Consider the following 23571-nt stretch of genomic DNA (forward strand, 5'->3'; position numbering starts at 1 on the left):
GGTTTACTTCTGGGCTTTCTATCCTGTTCCATTGATCTATATTTCTGTTTTTGTGCCAGTACCATACTGTCTTTATTGCATGTATCTTTTTGAATTATAGTTTTAGTTTTGTGTGGTTACATGCCAGCAGTGGGATTGCTGGATCATATGGCAACTCTATTTTTAGTTTTCTAAGGAACCTCCGTAGTGTTTTCCATAGTGGCTGCACCAACTTACATTCCCACCAACAGTATAGGTGGGTTCCCTGGAAAAGTACACTTTCAACTGTTCAGTGATAATAATGAGTTAGTAAATATTCTCATTAAGAAAAGGAAGAAACAACTAGAGTCACCTCAGTCTATTTCCCACCTCAGGGCTTTTGCAGTTGATACTTCCTCTTCCTGGAATGTTCTTTCTCCTTCTCCTAGCTGTTGTTTTCTCATCATCCAGGTCTAAGCTCAAACATCACCTTCTCAGAGAGCCTTTCCTGACCCTCAGTCTGATCTCCCCACCCCAACTCTGCTGCAGGTCACTTTGTAACATTCCTTGGTTTTAATTTCTCCTCAACACTTTTCATGACCTGAAGTCACTTATTTGCATACTTCTTTTCTGGTTCATCTATCTCCCCAACTAGATGTGAACTCCAAAGATCAGGGACCTTGTTGGTCATTTTCATTGGCTACTAAGATTAGTGCCTGAATGAATGGAAGGAAAATGATATAATCAAAATTGTTATATTTACGGAAACGACTAGGTAGACCTTTTGGACAGTTTGAAGGAGGAAAGCATTCAAAGTTCTATTACAGTAGAAACGTTGCTGCAGTGTGCAACCCTCGGGTATTAGATATGTAATGTTTCGTCTAAAACGTGCTTGTTGTAAGCTGTGTTTGTCAATATCACGACTTCGGGAAGTGAGGTAGGTAGTTCTCAGGTAGGTAGGCAGTACTTAGGGGGCTCTTTTCCAAATTCCAGAGCCCTGGCAGGAAAAAGGACGTTTCTGCCACACCGGGATGTTTTGGCTTCAAGGTCTTTAAATCATGACTCTAATTGGATCAAAGCGTAAGTCTCATGGGACGATCAGATCAGGGTTAGCTGTTTTAGCAGCTCAAAATGCTTTAAGAACTCAAGTTCTTTCCATCTCTCTGCTCAGCCATCCTTGGCTGGACAGTGTCTGAGGAAGAAGAGAGAATGCTTCCTTTCTTTTCCTAGGCTTGCCCCAGCAGACTTCCTCCAGGGTCTCACAGCCCATTTTGAGAGTATATGCCCACTGTTGAACCAATCACTGGAGAGGGAATGAGATTATGCAGAACAGTCAGCCCCTTTCTAGGAGGTGTATGGGCTGCTTGGGGGAGTGGCAGGCATCTGAACAAAACTGAGGTTCTTTTGGGAAGCGAGAAGGGGGGAAGTGCTGTATATTTCATTTATGATTCCCTTGTTTGGAAGCAATAGATAATGGTGTTGATAAAACTTTTTCTCCTAAGTTTTGTACTGTTCGGTCTGATGGGTACAAACTGGTCCAAGATTCTAGAGATGGATGCAGACTGGAGACCCAGGCAGTTCCAGTCCTTCGGATTAAGTCCAACCTGTGCTCACAAGCTCGAAGGGGAGCTCCTGTGTTGGTGCAGCCACAGCTGCTGAGAAAGAGGGAAAGAGGAGGAGGGGATGCAGGTTCCTCTTTCAGTTGCTTTAATCCCTTCCCCTGTCCTTAGAGAAGTGAAAACTATTTTGGAGAGCCCATCTCATTTCCACATGCTTTTTTATTACTTGATCCTATCTTTCTTCCCCAAAGCCTAAGAAAAAGGCTTGGAGATAGCTTGGGAAGTTGAGAGAGGAAGGATGAGAATGGAGGGAATGGTGTAACCATTCCATTTCCTGTTCACCTCTGCTGTAGGCTCTATTTATCCTGATCAAAGTAAATTTGCCTTTTATAGAATTCTCCTTCTGGAACTTTTTTATGTCCCATGATGGTAAGAGTATGAACAGGATAGACAAGATAATGTGAATGATGAAATGTTCAAAACTCCACAGCCCCTACGCTGTTACCAATTACTTAACATATAAGTGTGGTTGAAGTGAAGGAATGTGTCAAGCCAGGAAATGTCATGAAGTAGAGGGACTACGATGTTCGATGATACACTCTGAATACTTTTTAATATCATGCTCATTTTCCGGTAGATTTTAGAAATGAGGAGGGCTATCCTTGCTTTCTTTGTTACTTGAACCTTGATAGACCTACATGACCTATTAAACAAGCTGCCAGTTTGGGATTTTTCCTTCTCCTCATCCCATATCTGATCACTGATCTAATTCTGCCCATTCTCCTTACCATAGCCACTAACTCAGTTTTGGCCCTCGTCACAGTACAGACAAATCCTTTTGTTCTTGTATTATTTCCCAATTACTTTGCAAGTGCCTCATGGATAAAGATCAGCTTTTATCTATCTTTGCTGTCTCCAGAAAGCCAGCACAAGGCCATGTAGAAAGGGGAAGAAAATCAATGTCTATTGATTTCTTGTTGATATTTTCTATTCTTCTTTTGTTTTTAGAGTCTGAAGTGAAGATATTTTGCTCTAAAAACATACTGGGCATCCTTGGCTTCTCCTGTGTCATCGCTGTGGTAGCACTGCTCGCTCTGGGGCTGACCCAGAACAAACCACTGCCAGAAAATGTTAAGGTAACTCAAACCCCTGAGTGTGTGTGTGTGTGTGTGTGTGTGTGCACACACACATGTGTTTGAGGGGCCCTGGGTGGGGCAGAGGGAAAATGAGGTTATGGTAAGTCAGAGCATACAGTAGAAGTTGCAGTTCTGGAAGCCCAGGAGCAAGTCAGTCTCCGTGGAACTAGGCAAGTAAAATGGCGGCGGATGCTCATTCTGAAGGAAAGAACGCCTTGAATCAATTAGTGGTGGGAAGGTGATTGTCTTTGATTGTTCAGCAATTGATTAAATCAATATTCTAATAGAGACAAATGCTTTTATTCACCACATCCAGATCTGTGATATACTGTGCTGGTATTCTACGATCTAGTGCTATCTCTGCTTCTTACTCACTGTTTCATTGTGGAAACAGTGAACTCTTTGTTTATTGGACACTGCATTCTTTGTTCTTTTTACTCCATTATTATTTTATTTATTTATTTTTTGGCTGTGTTGGGTCTTCATTGCTGCACGCAGGCTTTCTCTCGTTGTGGTGAGTGGGGGCTACTCTTAGTTGCGGTGCGCGGGCTTCTCATAGTGGTGGCTTCTCTTGTTGTGGAGCATGGGCTCTAGGCACGTGGGCTTCAGTAGTTGTGGCAGTCAGGCTCAGTAGTTGTGGCACGCGGGTTCTAGAGTACAGGCTCAGTAGTTGTGGCACACGGGCTTAGTTGCTCCACAGAATGTGGGATCATCCGGGATCAGGGCTCAAACCCATGTCCCCTGTGTTGGCAGGCAGATTCTTAACCACTGCGCCACAAGGGAAGTCCCCTTACTCTGTTATTATCACTATCACCAAAGTTATAAAATTTATTAGACAGCTTTGTATAAAGCACTTTGGGAGACAAAGATTGTGGAGAAGACTTGTTCCTCATCTCCAAAATATTAAATAAATCAATTTTAAAATCAACTTAAAAAAGACCCCAGAGAACGCATGCATGTATCAAATATAGTAATTTGAAATGAATTCATGGATGAACAGACTTCTTGTGAAATTTCCACATTTGAAGAGCTAGTTAGTATCATTAAAAATAATTAGGGTCATTAACTCTGCTGTGATTTATTTCTGCTTCCTTTCAAATTCATCAAAGTAGAATTTCAGAGACATGGATAGCTCACTAATACCTTGTAATATGGTCATCATTTTATTTAATCCATTAATTTAGAAACATATGGTAAGTTTAAATTTGTATTGCAAATACACCAATGTTAAACTTTCATTTGAATTATAATAAATAAATCTCCAAGGGCCAAGAGACCAATATGCTAATGAATGCATACGTACATGTGGGCAGTGACATATCCAGAAGTTAACTTGACTACGGAGGCCCTGGAATACATATACAGAAGTATATATTTTTTTGCATTTGAAGATACCAAACTGTGAGCCTGGAAAAATGGATGCATATGCCAGGCCTCTGAAACTATTGCCAACCACCCAAACCATTTGCTATATAGCAGAGGCCTGGATATTACATTGGCATCCGTTTGCCACACAGATTCAACCCAGTGGGGCTGTGCACAGCAGTCCCTTTGTCAGCACAGAAGGCTGATACTGTCTCATTGTCAATGGTCTCTTGCCTTTTAATATTGAATGATATTGGCTCTCCTGGCAAAACTTCACTCACAACTGAAGGCTCATGACATCTTGGTTTTGCTATTTGTTTACCAGCTCCAAAAGTACATGATTGCCTTCTTGATTTGACCTTTTTATATGTTCATTATTGCATCACTGGAGAGGGAGACTGCCTAGGAGGCAAAATCCACGACAGACTTAGGCTCTGTGTTCTCAGTGAATACTGGTGGTCATGGATGACCTTCCGTCATTCATGATGTTTGTCTTGAAGACTGCCGTGATTCTGTGTTATTGTGTTTGCCTGGAAAAACGGAGAAAGGTCTTTGGCATCTGAAGTGTATCTTTATAGCAATGTCACTGGCTTGATCCCACTAGGACCCTCTGAAGAGCCGTGGAGAAAGCACTTCAGAATGATCTACCCTAGGGATTTATCTCCTGGTTCTCATCCCCTGTTGGTCAAGGGTCGTCCCAGAGGTTGTTAACTCCTGGGCACTTCCAGTTTTGCACATGTGTCAGAAGGGCTATGTGGGTACCACAGGTGACCTACTAGGTGGTAGGAGAGAAGACCCTGAGAAGAAATAGAGAGATGAGAAGGTACAGGTGGAGCTGGAGTAAGAGGTTGGTCAAGGACATGTGAAGTGGCCACAAGAGGTATCTGAAGCATCACTATACCTATTGCTTTTTGTGGGGGGAGAGAGTCGTTTGTACAAATAGTTTCAGAACAATAGAGACATATTAATACAGAGGTAGGTGCAGTGCTATGGCAGCCCAGAGGAAGGAGTCACCAATCGTGCCTGGTCACATGAAGACTTCATGGAGGCGGCAGCCTTGGGGCCAAGTAATAAGGAACACTAAGGAGTTTCCCAGGAGGTGAGGTAGGACATGTTCTTTACAAAGACCATACCATGTGTTACAGAGCGGCAGCCTAAATTAGCAAGTGATCTTGGGGAATCACCAGCAGTTCAGTATGGCTGGAATATTAAATATGGGGCAGGAAGGAATGGTGGGAGAGGGAGACTTGAGTCTGAGCTTAGTTTGCCTAGCTCAGGAGTGGACGTCTCATCCATTCAACTCTAGTAGTGCTCAAGATTGGCTCCATATTAAAAGCACCTGGGAAGCGTTTTAAAAATACTCATATCTGGGCCCTACTCTGGGTCAATTAAGTCAGAATCTTTGGGGTGAAGCCCAGGCACTGCGGTTTAAAAGCTTCCCAGGTGATTCTAATGAGCAGTCATGCTTGCCAACCACTGCTTGGAAGGTTTCAAACAGGAAGGTTATGCCCAGATTGTGTTTCCAAGATTCCTCTTGGCTGGAGAGCAGATTAGAGGAGGAAAGACCAGTTAGGATGTTCCTGACATTGTGTAGACAAGGCAGTTGAGCCTGGAACTAAGACATTGTCTGTGGAATTAAGGCATTAAGGAGATAATGTGAGAGACACTTAGGTTGACCAGATCTTAGTGATTAGATTTAGAGGACCTTTTAGGATAAAGATGGAACACGTTGGGATGTAATGTTGAGAACAACGTCTGCATGCTTCTGTTTAAAGAGGGTGGTGGCCATAAGCCCCTCTATGGAAAGACTTTCAGCTGTCTCTCTACCCACTGCCTCTGATTCTTCATCCCTGTCTTATTGCAGGGATAATTATTCTGTCTGCTCAGAGTGTGACACAACATGGGCCATGGGTTCATACTGCCTGGGTTTAAACCTCAGCCCTGCTCTTACAGTCACAGGACATAACTTCTCTGAGCCCCAGTTTCTCCATTTGTAAGACAGAACTGATAATTGATATCTCATAAATTACTGTAGGAATGAAGTGGGATAAAGTAAATGCAGTGTGAAGTATGGAATAGGATGCTGGCCCATTGCAGGTACTCAGTGGTTGGTAGCTCATGTGTTATCATTATCATCTTTGTAGCCTATCTGTCTGGTGACAAATCGCCACTTATCTTTTTCCCTGCCTCTTCCCATCTGACTTGCCCTCTTCTAGCCCAGTTCTGGTCAGCCCTCCAGTCCTGAAGATCCAGTCTTGTCGTCTTCCTGCCTGGTCCAGTCTGGGTTCAGCCTTGCTGGGGAGGTGGTGGCCTCATGCCTGGGCCACATCTGGCAAAACACAGGAAGTCCTTATTGTACTGATGAGTCTGCTTGCCCAGCTACCCAGCTTGTAAGCGTATTGAGGACAAGGGCTGGGTTTCATTTGTCTTTGCCTATTTTTTAATACTCTTTCACTCAATTTATTCATTTAATAAATAGTCATTGACCGTCTACTCTGCTTTAGGCCCTAGGGATACAGCACTGAGCAAGACTGGCAAAGTCCTGACCCTCATGAAGGTTATAGTCTAGTGGAGGAGATAATCATTAACCAGATAGTCACAAAATAAATGTTAAATTATGACAGCACAGCCTCTGACTTGGGTGGCTGCCTCATAGCAGTTCGCTGACTCAGTGAGTAGAGTGAGCATCTTGAACAGGTTAAACTGCTGCCTCCTTGGCTGTGAAGAGCGTGTACAGAAGGACTAGCCCGACAGCAGGATCTGTCAGCCTCTGCCTCAGGCTCCCCTGTGGATGCTGGCTCCCCGTTCTCACTCCCAGAGCATACCCAGTTCAAACCTCCAGGTTGTAGAACCTGGGGATCTACACAGGTAACAGGCGTCCTGGGCTGTTCTCATGACACTGAAGTCTGGGAACTACTGCCATGTAGATACGCAATGACCACGTTGCAGAAACAAACAAACATAGGGCTTAATGAACTGAAGAATCATGAGCTGTACCTGTGTCCCCTGGGAAAGTGCCTTTGTCCTGGTGGACTTGGCGGGGAGGTAGAGTTGAGGTCTGCTTGGTTTACCACTTCCTTAATTGCTGGTTTGTCACTGGCAGTTAGCGAGTTGTCAGATATTCCTTTAGCACAAACATTGTACATTCTGGCACACACACAACCCCGCAGGTTTCTCTCGAAGGCACCAAACTGATCCAGTCCCAAACCACGTGCCTTAATTAAAAGCTGCCACTTCTGTGGAATGCTGGCCAGGGACCAGAAGACAGCTTTGATTTCAATCCCAGATCTGCCATTTGCCAGCTCTGAGACTTTGGGCAAGTGTATTCTCTCTACACCTGTTTCCTTATGTGTTACATGGAGATGGTACCTACTTGGAGGATGGTTGTGAGGATTAAATGGAATAATATCATACCACTGACTCACTTACCAGAGTGCCCAGCACATCAGAAGCCCTCAGTGGAGACCACCTGTCAACACTTCTTTGGGGGAGATGAGTTCTAGGAAAGGCCCTTAGCTGTTGGTGTGTTGTGGTCACTGAGCTGGGTGCTCTCAGGATTTCCAACTGCTGCTAAGGGAAGGTGGCCTGTCCCCAGGCGTCTGCTTTTGTCACCGGGAACTGAAGTGCTGTTCTTAGATGAGCGCTTCTGACTTTATCTTTTTATGGAGAATTTGGAAGAATTTACCTCAATTTTCAACCTCAAATACTCTTGGAAAATATATTATTTTTATTCCAGTGGACTTTAAAAAAACAACAACTGGAGATGAGTGGTGGTGATGGTTACACAACAATTTGGAAGTACTTAATGCTACACTGTACACTTAAAAATAGTAAAAATGGTCAATTTTATATTCAGTGTATTTTACCACAATTAAAAAAATAAAAACAACAAACAACAACAAAATTGAAGTTTGTATTAAAGGTCTAGAAACTCCAACTGAAGAAAAAAGAAAGGAGGAAAATGGTCTCTGTTTCCAGGCCCTGCCAGCATCACTGTAGCTAATGGAGACCTGATTTGTTTATAGAGTACTAAAGTCACATTCAAAAGGACAGGCTTTGTTTATTCAAAAGGGCTAACTGAGGCAGACTGATGAGGTTGCTGAAGTTGCTGTTAAAGCTACAGGGACACCAGAGGGCAGGCAGCAGAAGCAAGTAGAACTACAATCCTGCAGCCTGTGGAGCAAAAACCACATTCACAGAAAGATAGACAAGATGAAAAGGCAGAGGGCTATGTACCAGATGAAGGAACAAGATAAAACCCCAGAAAAACAACTAAATGAAGTGGAGATTGTCAACCTTCCAGAAAAAGAATTCAGAATAACGATAGTGAAGACGATCCAGGACCTTGGAAAAAGAATGGAGGCAAAGACCAAGAAGATGCAAGAAATGTTCAACAAAGACCTAGAAGAATTAAAGAACAAACAAGCAGAGACGAACAATACAATAACTGAAATGAAAAATACACTAGAAGGAATCAATAGCAGAATAACTGAGGCAGCAGAACGGATAAGTGACCTAGAAGACAGAATGGTGGAATTCACTGCTGTGGAACAGAATAAAGAAAAAAGAATGAAAAGAAATGAAGACAGCCTAAGAGACCTCTGGGACAACATTAAACGCAACAACATTTGCATTATAGGGGTCCCAGAAGGAGAAAAGAGAAAGGACCAGAGAAAATATTTGAAGAGATTATAGTTGAAAACTTCCCTAACGTGGAAAGGAAATAGCCACCCAAGTCCAGGAAGTGCAGCGAGTCCCATACAGGGTAAACCTAAGGAGAAACATGCTGAGACACATGGTAATCAAAACTGGCAAAAATTAAAGAGAAAGAAAAATGATTGAAAGCAGCAAGGGAAAAACGACAAATAACATACAAGGAAACTCCCATAAGGTTAACAGCTGATTTCTCAGCAGAAACTCCACAAGCCAGAAGGGAGTGGCATGATATACTTAAAGTGATGAAAGGGAAGAACCTGCAACCAAGATTACTCTACCCGGCAAGGATCTCATTCAGATTCGATGCAGAAATCAAAAGCTTTACAGACAAGCAAAAGGTAAGAGAATTCAGCACCACCAAACCAGCTCTACAACAAATGCTAAAGGACCTTCTCTAAGTGGGAAACACAAGAGAAGACAAGGACCTACAAAAACAAACCCAAAACAATTAAGAAAATGGTCATAGGAACATACATATCGATAATTACCTTAAACGTGAATGGATTAAATGCTCCAACCAAAAGATCCAGGCTTGCTGAATGGATACAAAATCAAGACCCATATATATGCTGTCTACAAGAGACCCACTTCAGACCAAGGGACACATACAGACTGAAAGAGAGGGGATGGACAAAGATATTGCATGCAAATGGTAATCAAAAGAAAGCTGGAGTAGCAATACTCATATCAGACAAAATAGACTTTAAAGTAAAGAATGTTACAAGAGGATCAGGGGCCGGAGACCTACGGGAACAACGGCCCGGGACCCGCGCTGCCCCCACCCCTCCTGAGCAGGCGCCCCCATGGCCCGACCCCACTGATTCCTTCACTCGGCCATGCTCCCGCGGCCCCTGCGGCTGTTTTGGGACACGAGCCCCCCCGGGGGAGTCGTGCTGAGCAGCTTACGGAGTCGAGACCCCGAAGAGGGTGGGGGCACAGGTGGCCGGGGTGTGGGCGGGGGGCAGGAGGAGGAGGAGGAAGACGACGAGGCCCCTGTGTCTGTCTGGGACGAGGAGGAGGATGGTGTCACCTTTACTGTCACAAGTCGCCAGTATCGGCCTGTTGATCCCTTGGCCCTGAGGCCTCCCCCGCGTTCCTCTCGGAGGCTCCGAGCTGGCACTCTGGAGGCCCTGGTCCGACACCTGCTGGACGCCTGGACATCAAGGACTGACGTGACCTTCACAGCAGCCTTCCTGGCTACTCACCGGGCCTTCACCTCCACGCCTGCCCTGCTAGGGCTTATGGCTGACAGGCTGGAAGCCCTTGAATCTCATCCTACTGATGAGCTAGAGAGGACAAAAGGGGTAGCCATCTCTGTACTGTCAACCTGGCTGGCCTCTCACCCTGAAGATTTTGGCTCTGAGGTCAAAGGTCAGATTGACCGGCTTGAGAGCTTCTTGCTTCGGACAGGGTATGCAGCAGGGGAGGGTGTTGGGGGGGCAGCGCTGACCTCATCCGCAACCTCCGGTCCTGGGTGGACCCCCAGACCCCCGAACTTCCTAAGCCCCTGGCCCTCACCGGCGATCCCCCTGCTGACCCCACGGATGTCCTGGTGTTCCTCACTGACCACTTTGCCAAACAGCTGACCCTGCTAGATGCGGAGCTATTTCTCAATCTGGTCCCCTCTCAGTGCCTGGGGGGTCTGGGGGGTCACAGAGACCGGCCAGGACATTCCCACCTCTGCCCATCTGTCTGGGCTCCTGTCATACAGTTCAACAAGGTGGCAGGGGCAGTGGTCAGCTCTGTCCTGGGGGCTACCTCAACCATAGAGGGGCCTGAGGAGGTGACCATACGGCCACTCCGTCCACCCCAGAGGGCCCGGATGCTGGAGAAGTGGATCCGTGTGGCAGAGGAGTGCCGTCTGCTCCGAAACTTCTCTTCAGTGTATGCTGTGGTGTCAGCCCTGCAATCCAGCCCCATCCACAGGCTTCGGGCAGCCTGGGAGGAAGCAGCCAGGGACAGCCTCAGAGTCTTTTCCAGCCTCTGCCAGATTTTCTCCGAGGAGGATAATTATTCCCAGAGCCGGGAGCTCCTCCTGCAGGAGGTGAAGCTGTAGCCTTCTCTGGAGCCAAATTCCAAGAAGTCCCCGAGGTCTGGCTCCCAGGGTGGGGGTGTGGTCCCATACCTTGGCACCTTCTTGAAGGACCTTGTGATGCTGGACGCAGCCTCCAAGGATGAGCTGGAGAATGGATACATCAATTTTGACAAGCGGAGGAAGGAGTTTGCTGTCCTTTCTGAGCTGAGGCAGCTCCAGAACAAATGCCGTGGCTATGACCTCCGACCTGACCCCGATATCCAGCGGTGGCTACAGGGGCTCCGGCCACTGACAGAGGCCCAGAGCCATCAAGTGTCCTGTGAGGTGGAGCCATCCAGTACCAGTGACCCTCCTGCCCCGCGGGTGCTTCGGCCTACGCTGGTCATCTCGCAGTGGACAGAGGTGCTGGGTTCTGTTGGAGGTCCCACACCCCTTGTCTCCCGGGACTGGCCCAGTGTGGTGGCAGAGGAGGTGCCTGGAATCCCCGCTCCACTGCTGACCCGGCTGGCCCAGCACATGAAGTGGCCGTCTGTCTCATCTCTGGACTCCGCCCTGGAAAGCACTCCAGCCCTGCAGAGTCCCGCTGACCCCAGCCACCTCTCTCCCCCAACTTCCTTCCTGAGGCCTTCTCGAGGTCACTGCTGCTCAGCCTCCTGTGGCTCCCCACTCAGTGGGGGTGCAGAAGGGGCCTCCAGGGGGGCTGGATATGGGGGAGGGGGGCCTGGGCCAGGGGCTTCTGATTGCCGCATCATCCAAGTCCAGATGGAGCTGGGGGAAGACGTCAGTGTCTACAAGAGCATCTTGGTGACAAGCCAGGACAAGGCTCCAAGTGTCATCAGTCATGTCCTTAAGAAAAACAATCATGATTCTGTGGTGGCTTCAGAGTATGAGCTAGTGCAGCTGCTCCCAGGGGAGCGAGAGCTGACTATCCCCCCCTCGGCTAACGTCTTCTACGCTATGGATGGAGCTTCACTCGATTTCCTCCTGCAGCAGCAGTGACGGCCCTCCACTGCTACAATGGGCCATGCCAGTGGCCCTTCTGCCTCGGGAACTCCCCCAAGTGAGGGAGGAGAGGGTTCTTTTCCCAAGATCAAGGTCACAGGGAGGAAGATTGCCCAAGCACTGTTCTGAGGAGGAAGCCCTGTTGGCTCCTAGAACTCATGGTGGCCGTGCCAGATGTGGGGAGCCATCCTGAATGGGAACTGGTAATCTTGGTACCCAAGACGGATACCTGTGTATAGCTTCCCACTTTCCATGAATGCAGCACACAGCTAGTGCTGGAAAAAGGATCCGTTTCTGATTCCTGGCCACATCCTAGCATGCTAAGGGCCAAGGAAAGGCCTGGAAGTAGGGGGAAAGGAAAGGCCTGGAAGTAGGGGGAAAGGAAAAGCCTAGAGGCTCTGCGCCCCAGGGGAAGGGAATGGTAAGAAAAAGGTTCTAGTAGGAGTTCCTCTTCCTACTCTGGGTGTTCCTGTCCCTGTGGCAACACTAATAAACCAAAACACTACCTGAACTCTAAAAGAAAATGTTACAAGAGACAAGGAAGGACACTACATAATGATCAAGGGATCAATCCAAGAGGAAGATATAACAATTATAAATATATATGCACCCAACATAGGAGCACCTCAATAAATAAGGCAAATGCTAACAGCTATAAAAGGGGAAATCGACAGTAACACAATAATAGTGGGGGACTTTAACACCTCACTTACACCAATGGACAGATCATCCAAAATGAAAATAAATAAGGAAACAGAAGATTTAAATGACACAATAGACCAGATAGATTTAACTGATATCTATAGGACATTCCATCTGAAAACAGCAGATTACACTTTCCTCTCAGGTGTGCACGGAACGTTCTCCAGGATAGATCACATCGTGGGTAACAAATCAAGCCTCAGTAAATTTAAGAAAACTGAAATCATATCAAGCACCTTTTCTGACCACCATGCCATGAGATTAGAAATCAATTACAGGGAAAAAAATGTAAAAAACACAAACACATGGAGGCTAAACCATACGTTACTAAATAACCAAGAGATCACCGAAGAAATCAAAGAGGAAATCAAAAAATACCTAGAGACAAATGACAATGAAAACACGACGATCCAAAACCTATGGGATGCAGCAAAAAAAAAAAAAAAAAGCAGTTCTAAGAGGGAAGTTTATAGCTATACAAGCCTACCTCAAGAAACAAGAAAAGTCTCAAATAAACAATCTAACCTTACACCTAAAGGAAATAGAAAAAGAAGAACAAACAAAACCGAAAGTTAGCAGAAGGAAAGAAATCATAAAGATCAGAGCAGAAATAAATGAAATAGAAACAAAGAAAACAATAGCAAAGATCAATAAAACTAAAAACTGGATCTTTGAGAAGATAAACAAAATTGGTAAACCATTAGCCAGATTCATCAAGAAAAAGAGGGAGAGGACTCAAATCAATAAAATTAGAAATGAAAAAGGAGAAGTTACAACAGACACCACAGAAATACAAAGCATCCTAAGAGACTGCTACAAGCAACTCTATGCCAATAAAATGGACAACCTGGAAGAAATGGACAAATTCTTAGAAAGGTATAGCCTTCCAAGACTGAACCAGGAAGAAATAGAAAATATGAACAGACCAATCACAAGTAATGAAATTGAAACTGTGATTAAAAAATTCTTCCAACAAACAAAGTCCAGGACCAGATGGCTTCACAGGTGAATTCTATCGAACATTTAGAGAATAGCTAACACCCATCCTTCTCCAACTCTTCCAAAAAATTGCAGAGGAAGGAACACTCCCAAACTAATTCTATGAGGCCACCATCACCCTGATACCAAAACCAGGCAAAGATACTACAAAAAAAGAAAATTACAAACCAATATCACTGATGAATATAGATGCAAAAATTCTCAACAAAATACTAGCAAACAGAATCCAACAGCACCTTAAAAGGATCATACACCATGATCATGTGGGTTTTATCTCAGGGATGCAAGGATTCTTCAATATATGCAAATCAATCAATGTGATACACCATATTAACAAATTGAAGAAGAAAAACCATATGATCATCTCAATAGATGCAGAAAAAGCTTTTGACAAAATTCAACACCCATTTATGATAAAAACTCTCCAGAAAGTGGGCATAGAGGGAACCTACTTCAACATAATAAAGGCCATATATGACAAACCCACCACAAACATCATTCTCAAATGGTTTTTCCTCTAAGATCAGGAACAAGACAAGGATGTCCACTCTCACCACTATTATTCAACACAGTTTTGGAAGTCCTAGCCATGGCAATCAGAGAAGAAAAAGAAATAAAAGGAATACAATTTGGAAAAGAAGAAGTAAAACTGTCACTGTTTGGAGATTACATGATACTATACATAGAGAATCCTAAAAATGCCAGCAGAAAACTACTAGAGCTAATCCATGAATTTGGTAAAGTTGCAGGATACAAAATTAATGCACAGAAATCTCTTGCATTCCTGTACACTAATGATGAAAAATCTGAAAGAGAAATTAAGGAAACACTCCCATTTACCACTGCAACAAAAAGAATAAAATACCTAGGAATAAACCTACCTAAGGAGACAAAAGACCTGTATGCAGAAAACTATAAGACACTGATGAAAGAAATTAAAGATGATAGCAACAGATGGAGAGACAGACCATGTTCTTGGATTGGAAGAATCAATATTGTGAAAATGACTATACTACCCAAAGCAATCTACAGATTCAATGCAATCCCTATCAAATTGCCAATGGCATTTTTTCCGGAACTAGAACAAAAAAATCTTAAAATTTGTATGGAGACAATACAGACCCCGAATAGCCAAAGCAGTCTTGAGGGAAAAAAACGGAGCTGGAGGAATCAGATGCCCTGACTTCAGACTATACTACAAAGCTACAGTAATCAAGACAATAAGGTACTGGCACAAAAACAGAAACTTAGATCAATGGAACAAGATAGAAAGCCCAGAGGTAAACCCACGCACCTATGGTCAACTAATCTATGACAAAGGAGGCAAGAATATACAATGGAGAAAAGACAGTCTCTTCAATAAGTGGTGCTGGGAAAACTGGACAGCTACATGTAAAAGAATGAAATTAGAACACTCCCTCACACCATACACAAAAATAAACTCGAAATGGATTCGAGACCTAAATGTAAGGCCAAACACTCTAAAACTCTTAGAGGAAAACATAGGAAGAACACTCTATGACATAAATCACAGCAAGATCTTTTTGATCCACCTCCTAGAGTAATGGAAATAAAACCAAAAATAAACAAATGAGACCTAATTAAACTTCAAAGCTTTTGCACAGCAAAGGAAACCATAAAGAGATGGTAAGACAACCCTCAGAATGGGACAAAATATTTGCAAATGAATCAACAGACAAAGGATTAATCTCCAAAACATATAAACAGCTCATGCAGCTCAATATTAAAGAAACAAACAACCCAATCCAAAAATGGGCAGAAGACCTGAATAGACATTTCTCCAAAGAAGACATACAGATGGCCAAGAAGCACATGAAAAGCTACTCAACATCACTAATTACTGGAGAAATGCAAATCAAAACCACAATGATTATCACCTCACACCAGTTAGAATGGGCATCATCAGAAAATCTACAAACAACAAATGCTGGAGAGGGTGTGGAGAAAAGGGAACCCTCTTGCACTGTTGGTGGGAATGTAAATTGATACAGCCACTATGGAGAACAGTATGGAAGTTCCTTAAAAAACTAAAAATAGAATTACCATATGACCCAGCAATCCCACTACTGGGCATATACCCAGAGAAAACCATAATTCAAAAAGACACACGCACCCCAATGTTCATTGCAGCACTGTTTACAATAGCCAGGTCATGGAAGCAACCTAAGTGTCCATCGACAGACGAATGGATAAAGAAGATGTGGTACATATATACAATGGAATACTTCTCAGCCATAAAAAGGCATGAAATTGGGTCATTTGTTGAGACGTGGATGGATCTAGAGACTGTCATAGAGAGTGAAGTAAGTCAGAAAGAGCAAAACAATTATCGTATATTAACGCATGTATGTGGAACTTAGACAAGTGGTAGAGATGAACTGGTTTGCAGGGCGGAATTTGAGACACAGATGTAGAGAACAAACGCATGGACACCAAGCGGGGAAAGCCGCCGCAGGGGGTGGGGATGGTGGTGTGATGAATTGGGCGATTGGGATTGACGTGTGTACACTGATGTGTATAAATTTGATTAAAAAAAAAAAAAAAGCTACAGGGACTTTTAAGAAAGATTCTAAAGGACCAGTATGTCTGAAGAGACCAAAAGAAGTTAATTCACACCGTTGCCCATGTTACCTGGCTTCTGGTGTTTTTGTTGCAGGGAAGGGGTGGAACTCAGCCCCATGGCACTACTTTATATTAGACTGTGTATATTAACATCTTTTAGGACTGGAAGGAGTTTAGGGACTATATAGTTCTAACTCGCCTTATTCATTCATGTGTTTTGAGCAACAGTTGTCTGTCGAATTCCTTCTTTGTACCTAACATATAACAGGATCTACCATTGTGGATGCTGGATATACCATAGTATGCAACACAGACCTGCCCTAATATAGCTTAGGATCTAATAGGGAAGACAGACATTAATCAAATAGCTACGTAAATATGTAATTACACATTGTGGCAAGTGCTGTCTTTAGAGGGAAAATACAGGTTGTCTAAGACATGGATTAGGAGGGTAGACTCAGATCTGAGAAGGTCAGGGAAAGCTGGGATCTCAGGTGAAGGGCTTTCTGGGCAAAGTCTCTGGAACAGAAACCTCGTGGCCAGTGGGGAACTGAGAGTACGCTAGTGTGAGGGTAGGTGTTTTCTGAATGAGGAGAGGGTTGAACATCCCACTTCTGCTGAGTCAGGAGTAGAAGTACATCATCTACTGTTCCAATTTTCTCTTTCTTTTCACACTGAAGGAGACTTACTCAGAAGCCTGGACCTGTGACATTTGCACAGGTAGAATTATTTCCATCCAAAGACAGGATCTGCCCCACTTCCACATGGCCTCCAGTCTCCCTGAGCTCGGGCTCTGTTGCTACCCACATCTCCAGATCTTCACCAAGGCACACTGGTGTCTCATGACCCAAGCAAGGTCATTTCTGTTGACCCTCTTTCTAGACCACTGCTTCTGTTCACTCAGCATAGCTCATGAAGATCAGTTATGGTTGATAAAATCATGTGTATGATCAAAAACTAGCTTAAGATGAAGTTTATACACAGTATGATTGCAACTATATAAAAATTACCATGCATTAAAAAAGACCAGAAGGAAATAAATAAAAAGAACAGTGATGTCTAGTTGGTGAAATCTTTTTTTTCCTTAATTTTATTTTTTTTATCGGGGTATAGTTGTTTTACAATGTTGTGTTAGTTTCTACTGTACAGTGGAGTTCCTTGTGCTATACAGCAGGTTCTCATTAGTTATCTATTTTATACATATTAGTGTATATATGTCAATCCCAATCTCCCAATTCATCCCCTCCACTCCTTTTCCTGCTTGGTGTCCATACGTTTGTTCTCTACATCTGTGTCTCTATTTCTGCCTTGCAAATCAGTTCATCTGTACCACTTTTTTAGATTCCACGTATATGTGTTAATATATGACATTGGTTTTTCTCTTTCTGACTTACTTCACTCTGTATGACAGGTTCACCCACATCTCTACAAATGACCCAATTTTGTTCCTTTTTATGGCTGAGTAATATTCCATTGTATATATGTACCACATCTTCCTTATCCATTCGTCTGTCGATGGACATTTAGGTTGCTTCCACGACATGGCTATTGTAAATAATGCTGTAAATGAATATTGGGGCTAGTTGGTGAAATCTTTAATGTCTTTTTTCCCCTTTTCCTTTCATTTTCTAGATGTTACTTAATAAATTTATAGTACTCTTAAAAGAGAAAGTCATATTGAAATAATAATATTAAGGAGATGTCAAATCTCTTCCTCACTACTCAAATCTTTGATTTTTCTTTGATGTGAAGGACATACTTATAGGGGTTTTAGAAATGTTTTAAATATGAGCTACAGAGAAACATTGGGTACAAGTAATAGCATGACAAGGCACAGCATTTCACAAAACATTTCTATAGGATGGAGGTTTTTATTTAAAACAGAATTCTGTTGTTGCTGAGTCTGGGGGATGCTGGTTTAAACTAGGTTAGGCGGGTTTCTCCACTGTCAGAATTCTCTGAAGCAGTCACTACCTAGTGGGTTCGTGAGCCCAGGATGGGGAGAGAGCATGCAGCATTCCCCAGACTTCTGGGGAACTTTCTTCACTCAGGTCCCTGCAGGCTTAGTGCTCTCTGGAACATGCTTTGGAAAATGCTTATGTGGGGAAAGAGAGCAAAAGCTGGTGGGTCCTGGGGCTCTAGATGGATCAGGTGAGGTATAACTATCTTTACTACCCATTCAGCAAGTCAAACTGCTCTGGACCCAGTTTTCTACTATAAAATAAGAGGATTGGATGAAATGAACTTCTAGCTCTAAAATGGGCCAGCTATGAAAAACAAGTGAATATGCTTGTAGGTTTGTGACAATGAAAGGCAAACTCCCCGAATGTTCAAACAGAATTTTCAGACAATCAAGCTTTATCTTTCCCTAAAGGCAGCAAGCGATGCCAAATTTTTATTTGCAATTCATTTGGAAGACAAAAAACATTTGTTCCAGTTCAACAGGTTAGCATTCCAGGCTGCTATATACAGCAGGAAATGCCCTCAATTCCTGTGTCAATGCTCTACCCGCCCTTCTCAAGCACTTGCCAAATGAAATGTAGTAAAAGTTTTCCTTTCTCAACCACCTCACTGTGTAAGGCCTTAGAGAAACAGGCTGATAGGAGCAAGGCTGGTTCCTTTGCTCTACTGGAAGAGTATCTTTCATGTCAACATAGTAGACAGAATAGAACATCCTGATTCCAGATAAAGGCTTCTTGCTGCTGCTGCCTCGCTATCTTTTATCATATACTTCTGTGGTTAGAACATCTTCTGACAGGAAGAATTCAGGGACCCTGCTAGGGAACAGCAGGATTTTCTGCCGTGTAACACCTGAGGCTCTTGCTCCACCCTGAGAGGTTTCCCACAGGTTCAAAGGCCCCAGACATCAGTTAGACCCCTGTCTGCTCACAAAGGTCACCGCCTAAGCCTGTTCTTGGTTTGATCTCACTGCAAGCCTAGTTGCTGAGGAGTCTGTGCAGCTTCGTTCCTTGCTGCTCATCTGAGCTGTGGCCCTCACAGTGCGATCTGCCACTTGATAATGCTTAAGTCAGCAGTTGTTTTACATCTATCCCCTCATATTGTCTTATCACCTGGGAAGAACCTAAAAACTCCAGGGAGAAAAGAAGACAAGAATTAGAATTCAACTCCCTGGACCACTGCGGATAGCTAAACGTAGAGCTTGTTGAGCTGTCAAGTTTTCTTCCATTTCACCCCAGGGAGTATCACTGTGCTGCTGTGTGAGCATCCTTGAGCTTGCATAACATCTGCAGTATTCTCTGCTTCCTTCTGCACAGCGGGGCTTCCCTGTGGTAATCAGCATTATGCCCCCGTAAAGAAAAGGGCCCGCATGCTTGCTTCGGGCAAAGTGACGGAGCCTGGATTTGGATCAGAGTCAGACCCAAGACCTTGTGCTCCTTATACAGAGGAACAGAGGAGCAAGGTCCAGACTATAGTTTTCAAATTGGTGCCCCACTTAAAGGCCTGACTCTGATTGAAAACCAGGCTCCGTCACCTAATCACTTTGTATCTTGACTAAATTACTTAACCTCTTTGTACTTTAGTTTCTCATCTGTATAGCGGGGATGAAAACAGTATGTACCTTATAGTACTGGTCTAGCAGTTAAGTCAGATAATTCTTATAAAATATTCCTCACAACACTTGGCTGGTGCATGTCATGCCCTCATGAAATGTGATGTGGTGACTTTGTTCTTCTCCTTTCTCTTCTGACCACCTAGTTCTTTCTCATATTGTCTTTTTACCTTTCCTCCTCCACCTTCTTTCTTACTTTATTCTTCCATTCATTGCCTTCTATGCGTAAGAGCCAAAAGCATGAAGTTAAAGTACAAATCTTTTAAAACTTATTGAATACAACTTATAGTTATATTTGTAATTAAAAACAAGCACACTTAGTATTTTCCATGTCTCTTTTCCAGAGTACAGGCCACATACCAGGCCAGTTAAATCACAAATCTGGGGGTCAGACATGGGCATCAGTAGCCTTTGAAGCTCTTCAGATGATTCTAATATGATTCCAATGTGCATACAGGTTTGGGAACTGCTAGATTGATGGCTTTCTACTCCCTCTATATTGTCTCGGCTACTTCAGTATATGGTTCTGAATCTTGCCTCCAATTTAGAATCACCTGAGAAGCTTCTAATAATACGGGTGCTTGGGCCCTACCTTGGCTAAGGCCTGGATATTTCTAATGTGCAACCAGCACTGAGAGCCATAGTTCCAGAGGGATTGGTGTCCTGGTAGATCTTATGATCAGCACAACTCCAGGCACTCACTCCACCCCAACCTACCCCCACTATGAATTAAAATACTTTCTCCTCTGTGTTTTGGAAAACCCATGTCTTTGTCTCCTTTCTGTTGCAAGCTGAATACAGAGAAGAATGATGTAATGCTGATAAGTTCTTGGTTTGTTTTGCCCTCAGTTTGGGATTGTGCTGGATGCGGGCTCTTCTCACACGAATTTGTACATCTATAAGTGGCCAGCAGAAAAGGAGAATGACACAGGGGTGGTGACTCAGATAGAAGAGTGCAAGGTAAAAGGTAAGATGAAGAAAAAGGGACCGGGAGACAGTGGGCATGAGAGCATGAGAGGCATGTGGGAAGTGAGACAAACACACGAGAAAAAGGGAAGTCAAGTGAGAACGCAGCGGAGCTGCTATTGTTGCTATTTTATAAATAATTGCTATTTTATTATCATTATGAAAACGGTACTGAAATCAGTCCTTAATGATGAAGCCCTTGAAAGATAAACTTTCAAATAATTGGGTAATAGTAACTCCCATCAACAGAACAATTCTATGTGCCATGCACTTGGTACTGAAAATGTGTTATTTCGTCCTCACAGTCTCCCTTTAAGGAATGTATTATTATTCCCATTTTTTAAAAATGAGGGCACTGAGGTTGAAAGAAGTTATGGCACTTGTTTAAGGTTACTTGAGCTAGTAAGTGATGGAACTGGGGCTCGAACTGAAATCTGCCCAAATTTAGCTAAACCCTTATCAGTCATATGATTAGCAAATATTTTCTCCTATTCAGTAGGTTGTCTTTTCGTTTTGTCAGTGGTTTCCTTTGCTGTGCAAAGATCTGCCCAACTTTAAACCCATGTGTTAGCCAGTGGTTCTCAAATTTGAACCTGCATCAGAGCCACCTGGAGGGTGTGTTAAAGCACAGGTGCTCCCTCCCGCCCCCGAGTATCTGGTTCAGTAGGTCTGGGATGAGGACTGAGAATCTGCACTTCTAACAAGTGCCCAGGTGATGTTGATGTTGAGGCTGGTGGATCCAGAGCCTTGCTGCTCTTAATCTTTGTCCTCTAATCTATGGCTTGGAAGGAATTTTCAAAAGCCTTTAGCTTCTGTATAGGCAAGCAAATTATAGACCCTTAGGGCTGCAAAAAGGACCTTGTGGATCACTGAAGTCTTGTTTTATAGAAAAGGAAGCACTAGTGACTGGCAAGGAGGAACAGAACCAGGACAAGAATCTGGGCCTCCAAGTTGCACTGCAGGCTTCCTGCTACTCTGAGTCACCACATTGCGTATTGAGTCTTTTCCTAGTTACTTTCCTTTTAAGGTCACAAGACCAGTTAGAGTTGTGGACAGCAGCTCTTCCCGCTCCCTCCTGCCCAACACTCCCGCCCGCGCCCTCACCTTTCTGACCTTCATCTCTCTTGGCCTTTTTAGCCAGGGACTCACTGTTTAGTCTTGGTCAGACAGGTAACCTAGGCCCCAGAATATAATTGACTTTTAGTTTGGTGGCCTGTGGTGTCCACTAATTTTCATAGTTTATCAAGAAAGCTAAAGATAGGATACGTTTCCAAGAGAGCAAGTCGTTCTACCCAGTAGCCTGATGTCCTCAGAATCTGGCCCCATCAGTTCTGAGGTAGTACTTCAAACATTTCTTAAAACCCAAATCCCTCGTTTTATTGACTTCTATTTAATAATTCACTGCCTTCCATTTCTTCCACGTGTTATTGTGGTGTTAACCTAGCAGCTGTCTCCTGAGACACATATCCCCATGCGTGTTTGGCCTAATAAACGCAGTAATTTTCCCTTCTCAAAAGATAGGTTCCCTGGTGGCACAGTGGTTGGGATCTGTGAGCCGTGGCTGGGCCTGTGAGCCGTGGCCGCTGAGCCTGCGCGTCCGGAGCCTGTGCTCCGCAACAGGAGAGGCCACAACAGTGAGAGGCCCGTGTACCGCAAAAAAAAAAAAAAAAAAAATAGAGTTCTCTAATCAAATATTTAAATAGAAAGGTGAGTTGAAAGCTACCGGTTATTGAAGGCCAGGCTTTTTGAGTCAAAACACTTAGCTGATAACTTGGAGCTGATTTTCTCATTACAGTTAAGTAAACAGGCTATTTAAAATTTGGTGAATGAGATATGGATCAGATATCTGGTTACTTATTGTTAAAGCAAATCCTCACTATAAAGCACTGAAAATGTAGATGTTTAGCTTAACGTGAGCCAAAATTGTTAACTGTTAAATAACTCAAAAAGCGTAAAGCATCTTGGCTCTCTAATCCTCTCCACAGCAGCAGTTAAAACAGCTCTAAAACTGGACAGTTTTACTAGGCAGACAGGGTATCAGAGTAGAAAAGCTGCTGAGGAGACATGGGTTCTATGCCTGTTTCTTCTAACAAAGGAAGAAACATTGCTGCAGAAATTTTAGTGTTAGTTAGTAGCTGTTCCTGTCTTTTCAGTAAAAGCCCATGTGCCTGGTACATATTTTAATTTTTGTTCTGTTATCTTTTGCCTTTCCCATCTTCTAGGAATTAGTGTTGTTAATTACAACTTTGTGGAAGAAGCGTCATAAAACAGCTATATAGAGTAGTTATCTATAAGATCCCCATTTAAGTCTGAGGGAGCCTGGTTTTAGGAAGGCTATGCATGCAATTAAATGTGAAAATTGCGCCATCCAGTGGCAAGATTACTGAACAGCAGACAGACCCGGCTTGAGGTCTGAAAATAAATCCTACTGAGGCTAGATTCAGTGAGTTACCCTCTAAGTACAAAAACTTAACAGATATCACAAAAAGAAATTGTCTCCTTGCATTTTCTCAGAAAACATCAGTATTTTCTCTAATAATGTGAAGATATGTCCTTTACTTTTAAAAACAATTTTCATCTGATTCTACTTTCTACTTTTTTTCATCTGCTTTCTCTAGGTCCTGGAATCTCAGAATTTGCTCAGAAATTAAGTGAAATAGACATTTATCTGACTGCATGCATGGAAAGAGCCAGGAAAGTGATTCCAGCATCCCAGCACACAGAGACACCTGTTTACTTGGGAGCCACGGCAGGCATGCGGTTGCTCAGGTATAGCAGCCTGTAGGGACTGAGAGCTGCAGGGAGATAGGTTTGGCAGTTGCTAGAGCCTCTGAGTTATGGGCGAATGCCACACTTCTCTAACACCCCAATTCTAGACATGCTAAATGTCCACACCTAAGAAAGAAAATCTCAGTAAATGAGTAAAATTCCCAAACTCTTAGCTTGCATAATGATGGGAGTTTAAGTATGTAAAAAAAA

At 43.5% G+C, this 23571-nt stretch overlaps 2 protein-coding genes across 8 annotated transcripts in view; both read left to right on the forward strand.

Annotated features, from left to right (window-relative positions):
* The window catches only part of ENTPD1 (ectonucleoside triphosphate diphosphohydrolase 1), a 114660-nt gene that overhangs the window by 75966 nt on the left and 15123 nt on the right, over nt 1–23571 (forward strand). For 6 of the 7 annotated variants that reach the window (XM_029244888.1, XM_029244886.1, XM_029244890.1 and 3 more), the window contains 3 exons: nt 2526–2653; nt 20476–20593; nt 23211–23361. In XM_029244888.1, the coding sequence (XP_029100721.1) occupies nt 23273–23361 (89 nt within the window). In that variant the 5' untranslated portion in view covers nt 2526–2653; nt 20476–20593; nt 23211–23272. The remainder of the gene's footprint in view (nt 1–2525; nt 2654–20475; nt 20594–23210; nt 23362–23571) is intronic. The other variant, XM_029244887.1, reaches the window with a different exon arrangement.
* LOC114908612 (ral guanine nucleotide dissociation stimulator-like 2) lies at nt 9528–12387 on the forward strand. Its single transcript, XM_029244882.1, is given in 2 exon segments — nt 9528–10165; nt 10168–12387. Coding segments are annotated over 2 exon segments (2328 nt in total). The 5' UTR covers nt 9528–9570; the 3' UTR covers nt 11901–12387.

Source organism: Monodon monoceros, unplaced genomic scaffold (assembly GCF_005190385.1).
Source record: "Monodon monoceros isolate NGI ecotype Baffin Bay Population unplaced genomic scaffold, NGI_Narwhal_1 Super_Scaffold_4, whole genome shotgun sequence".
NCBI lineage: Eukaryota > Metazoa > Chordata > Mammalia > Artiodactyla > Monodontidae > Monodon > Monodon monoceros.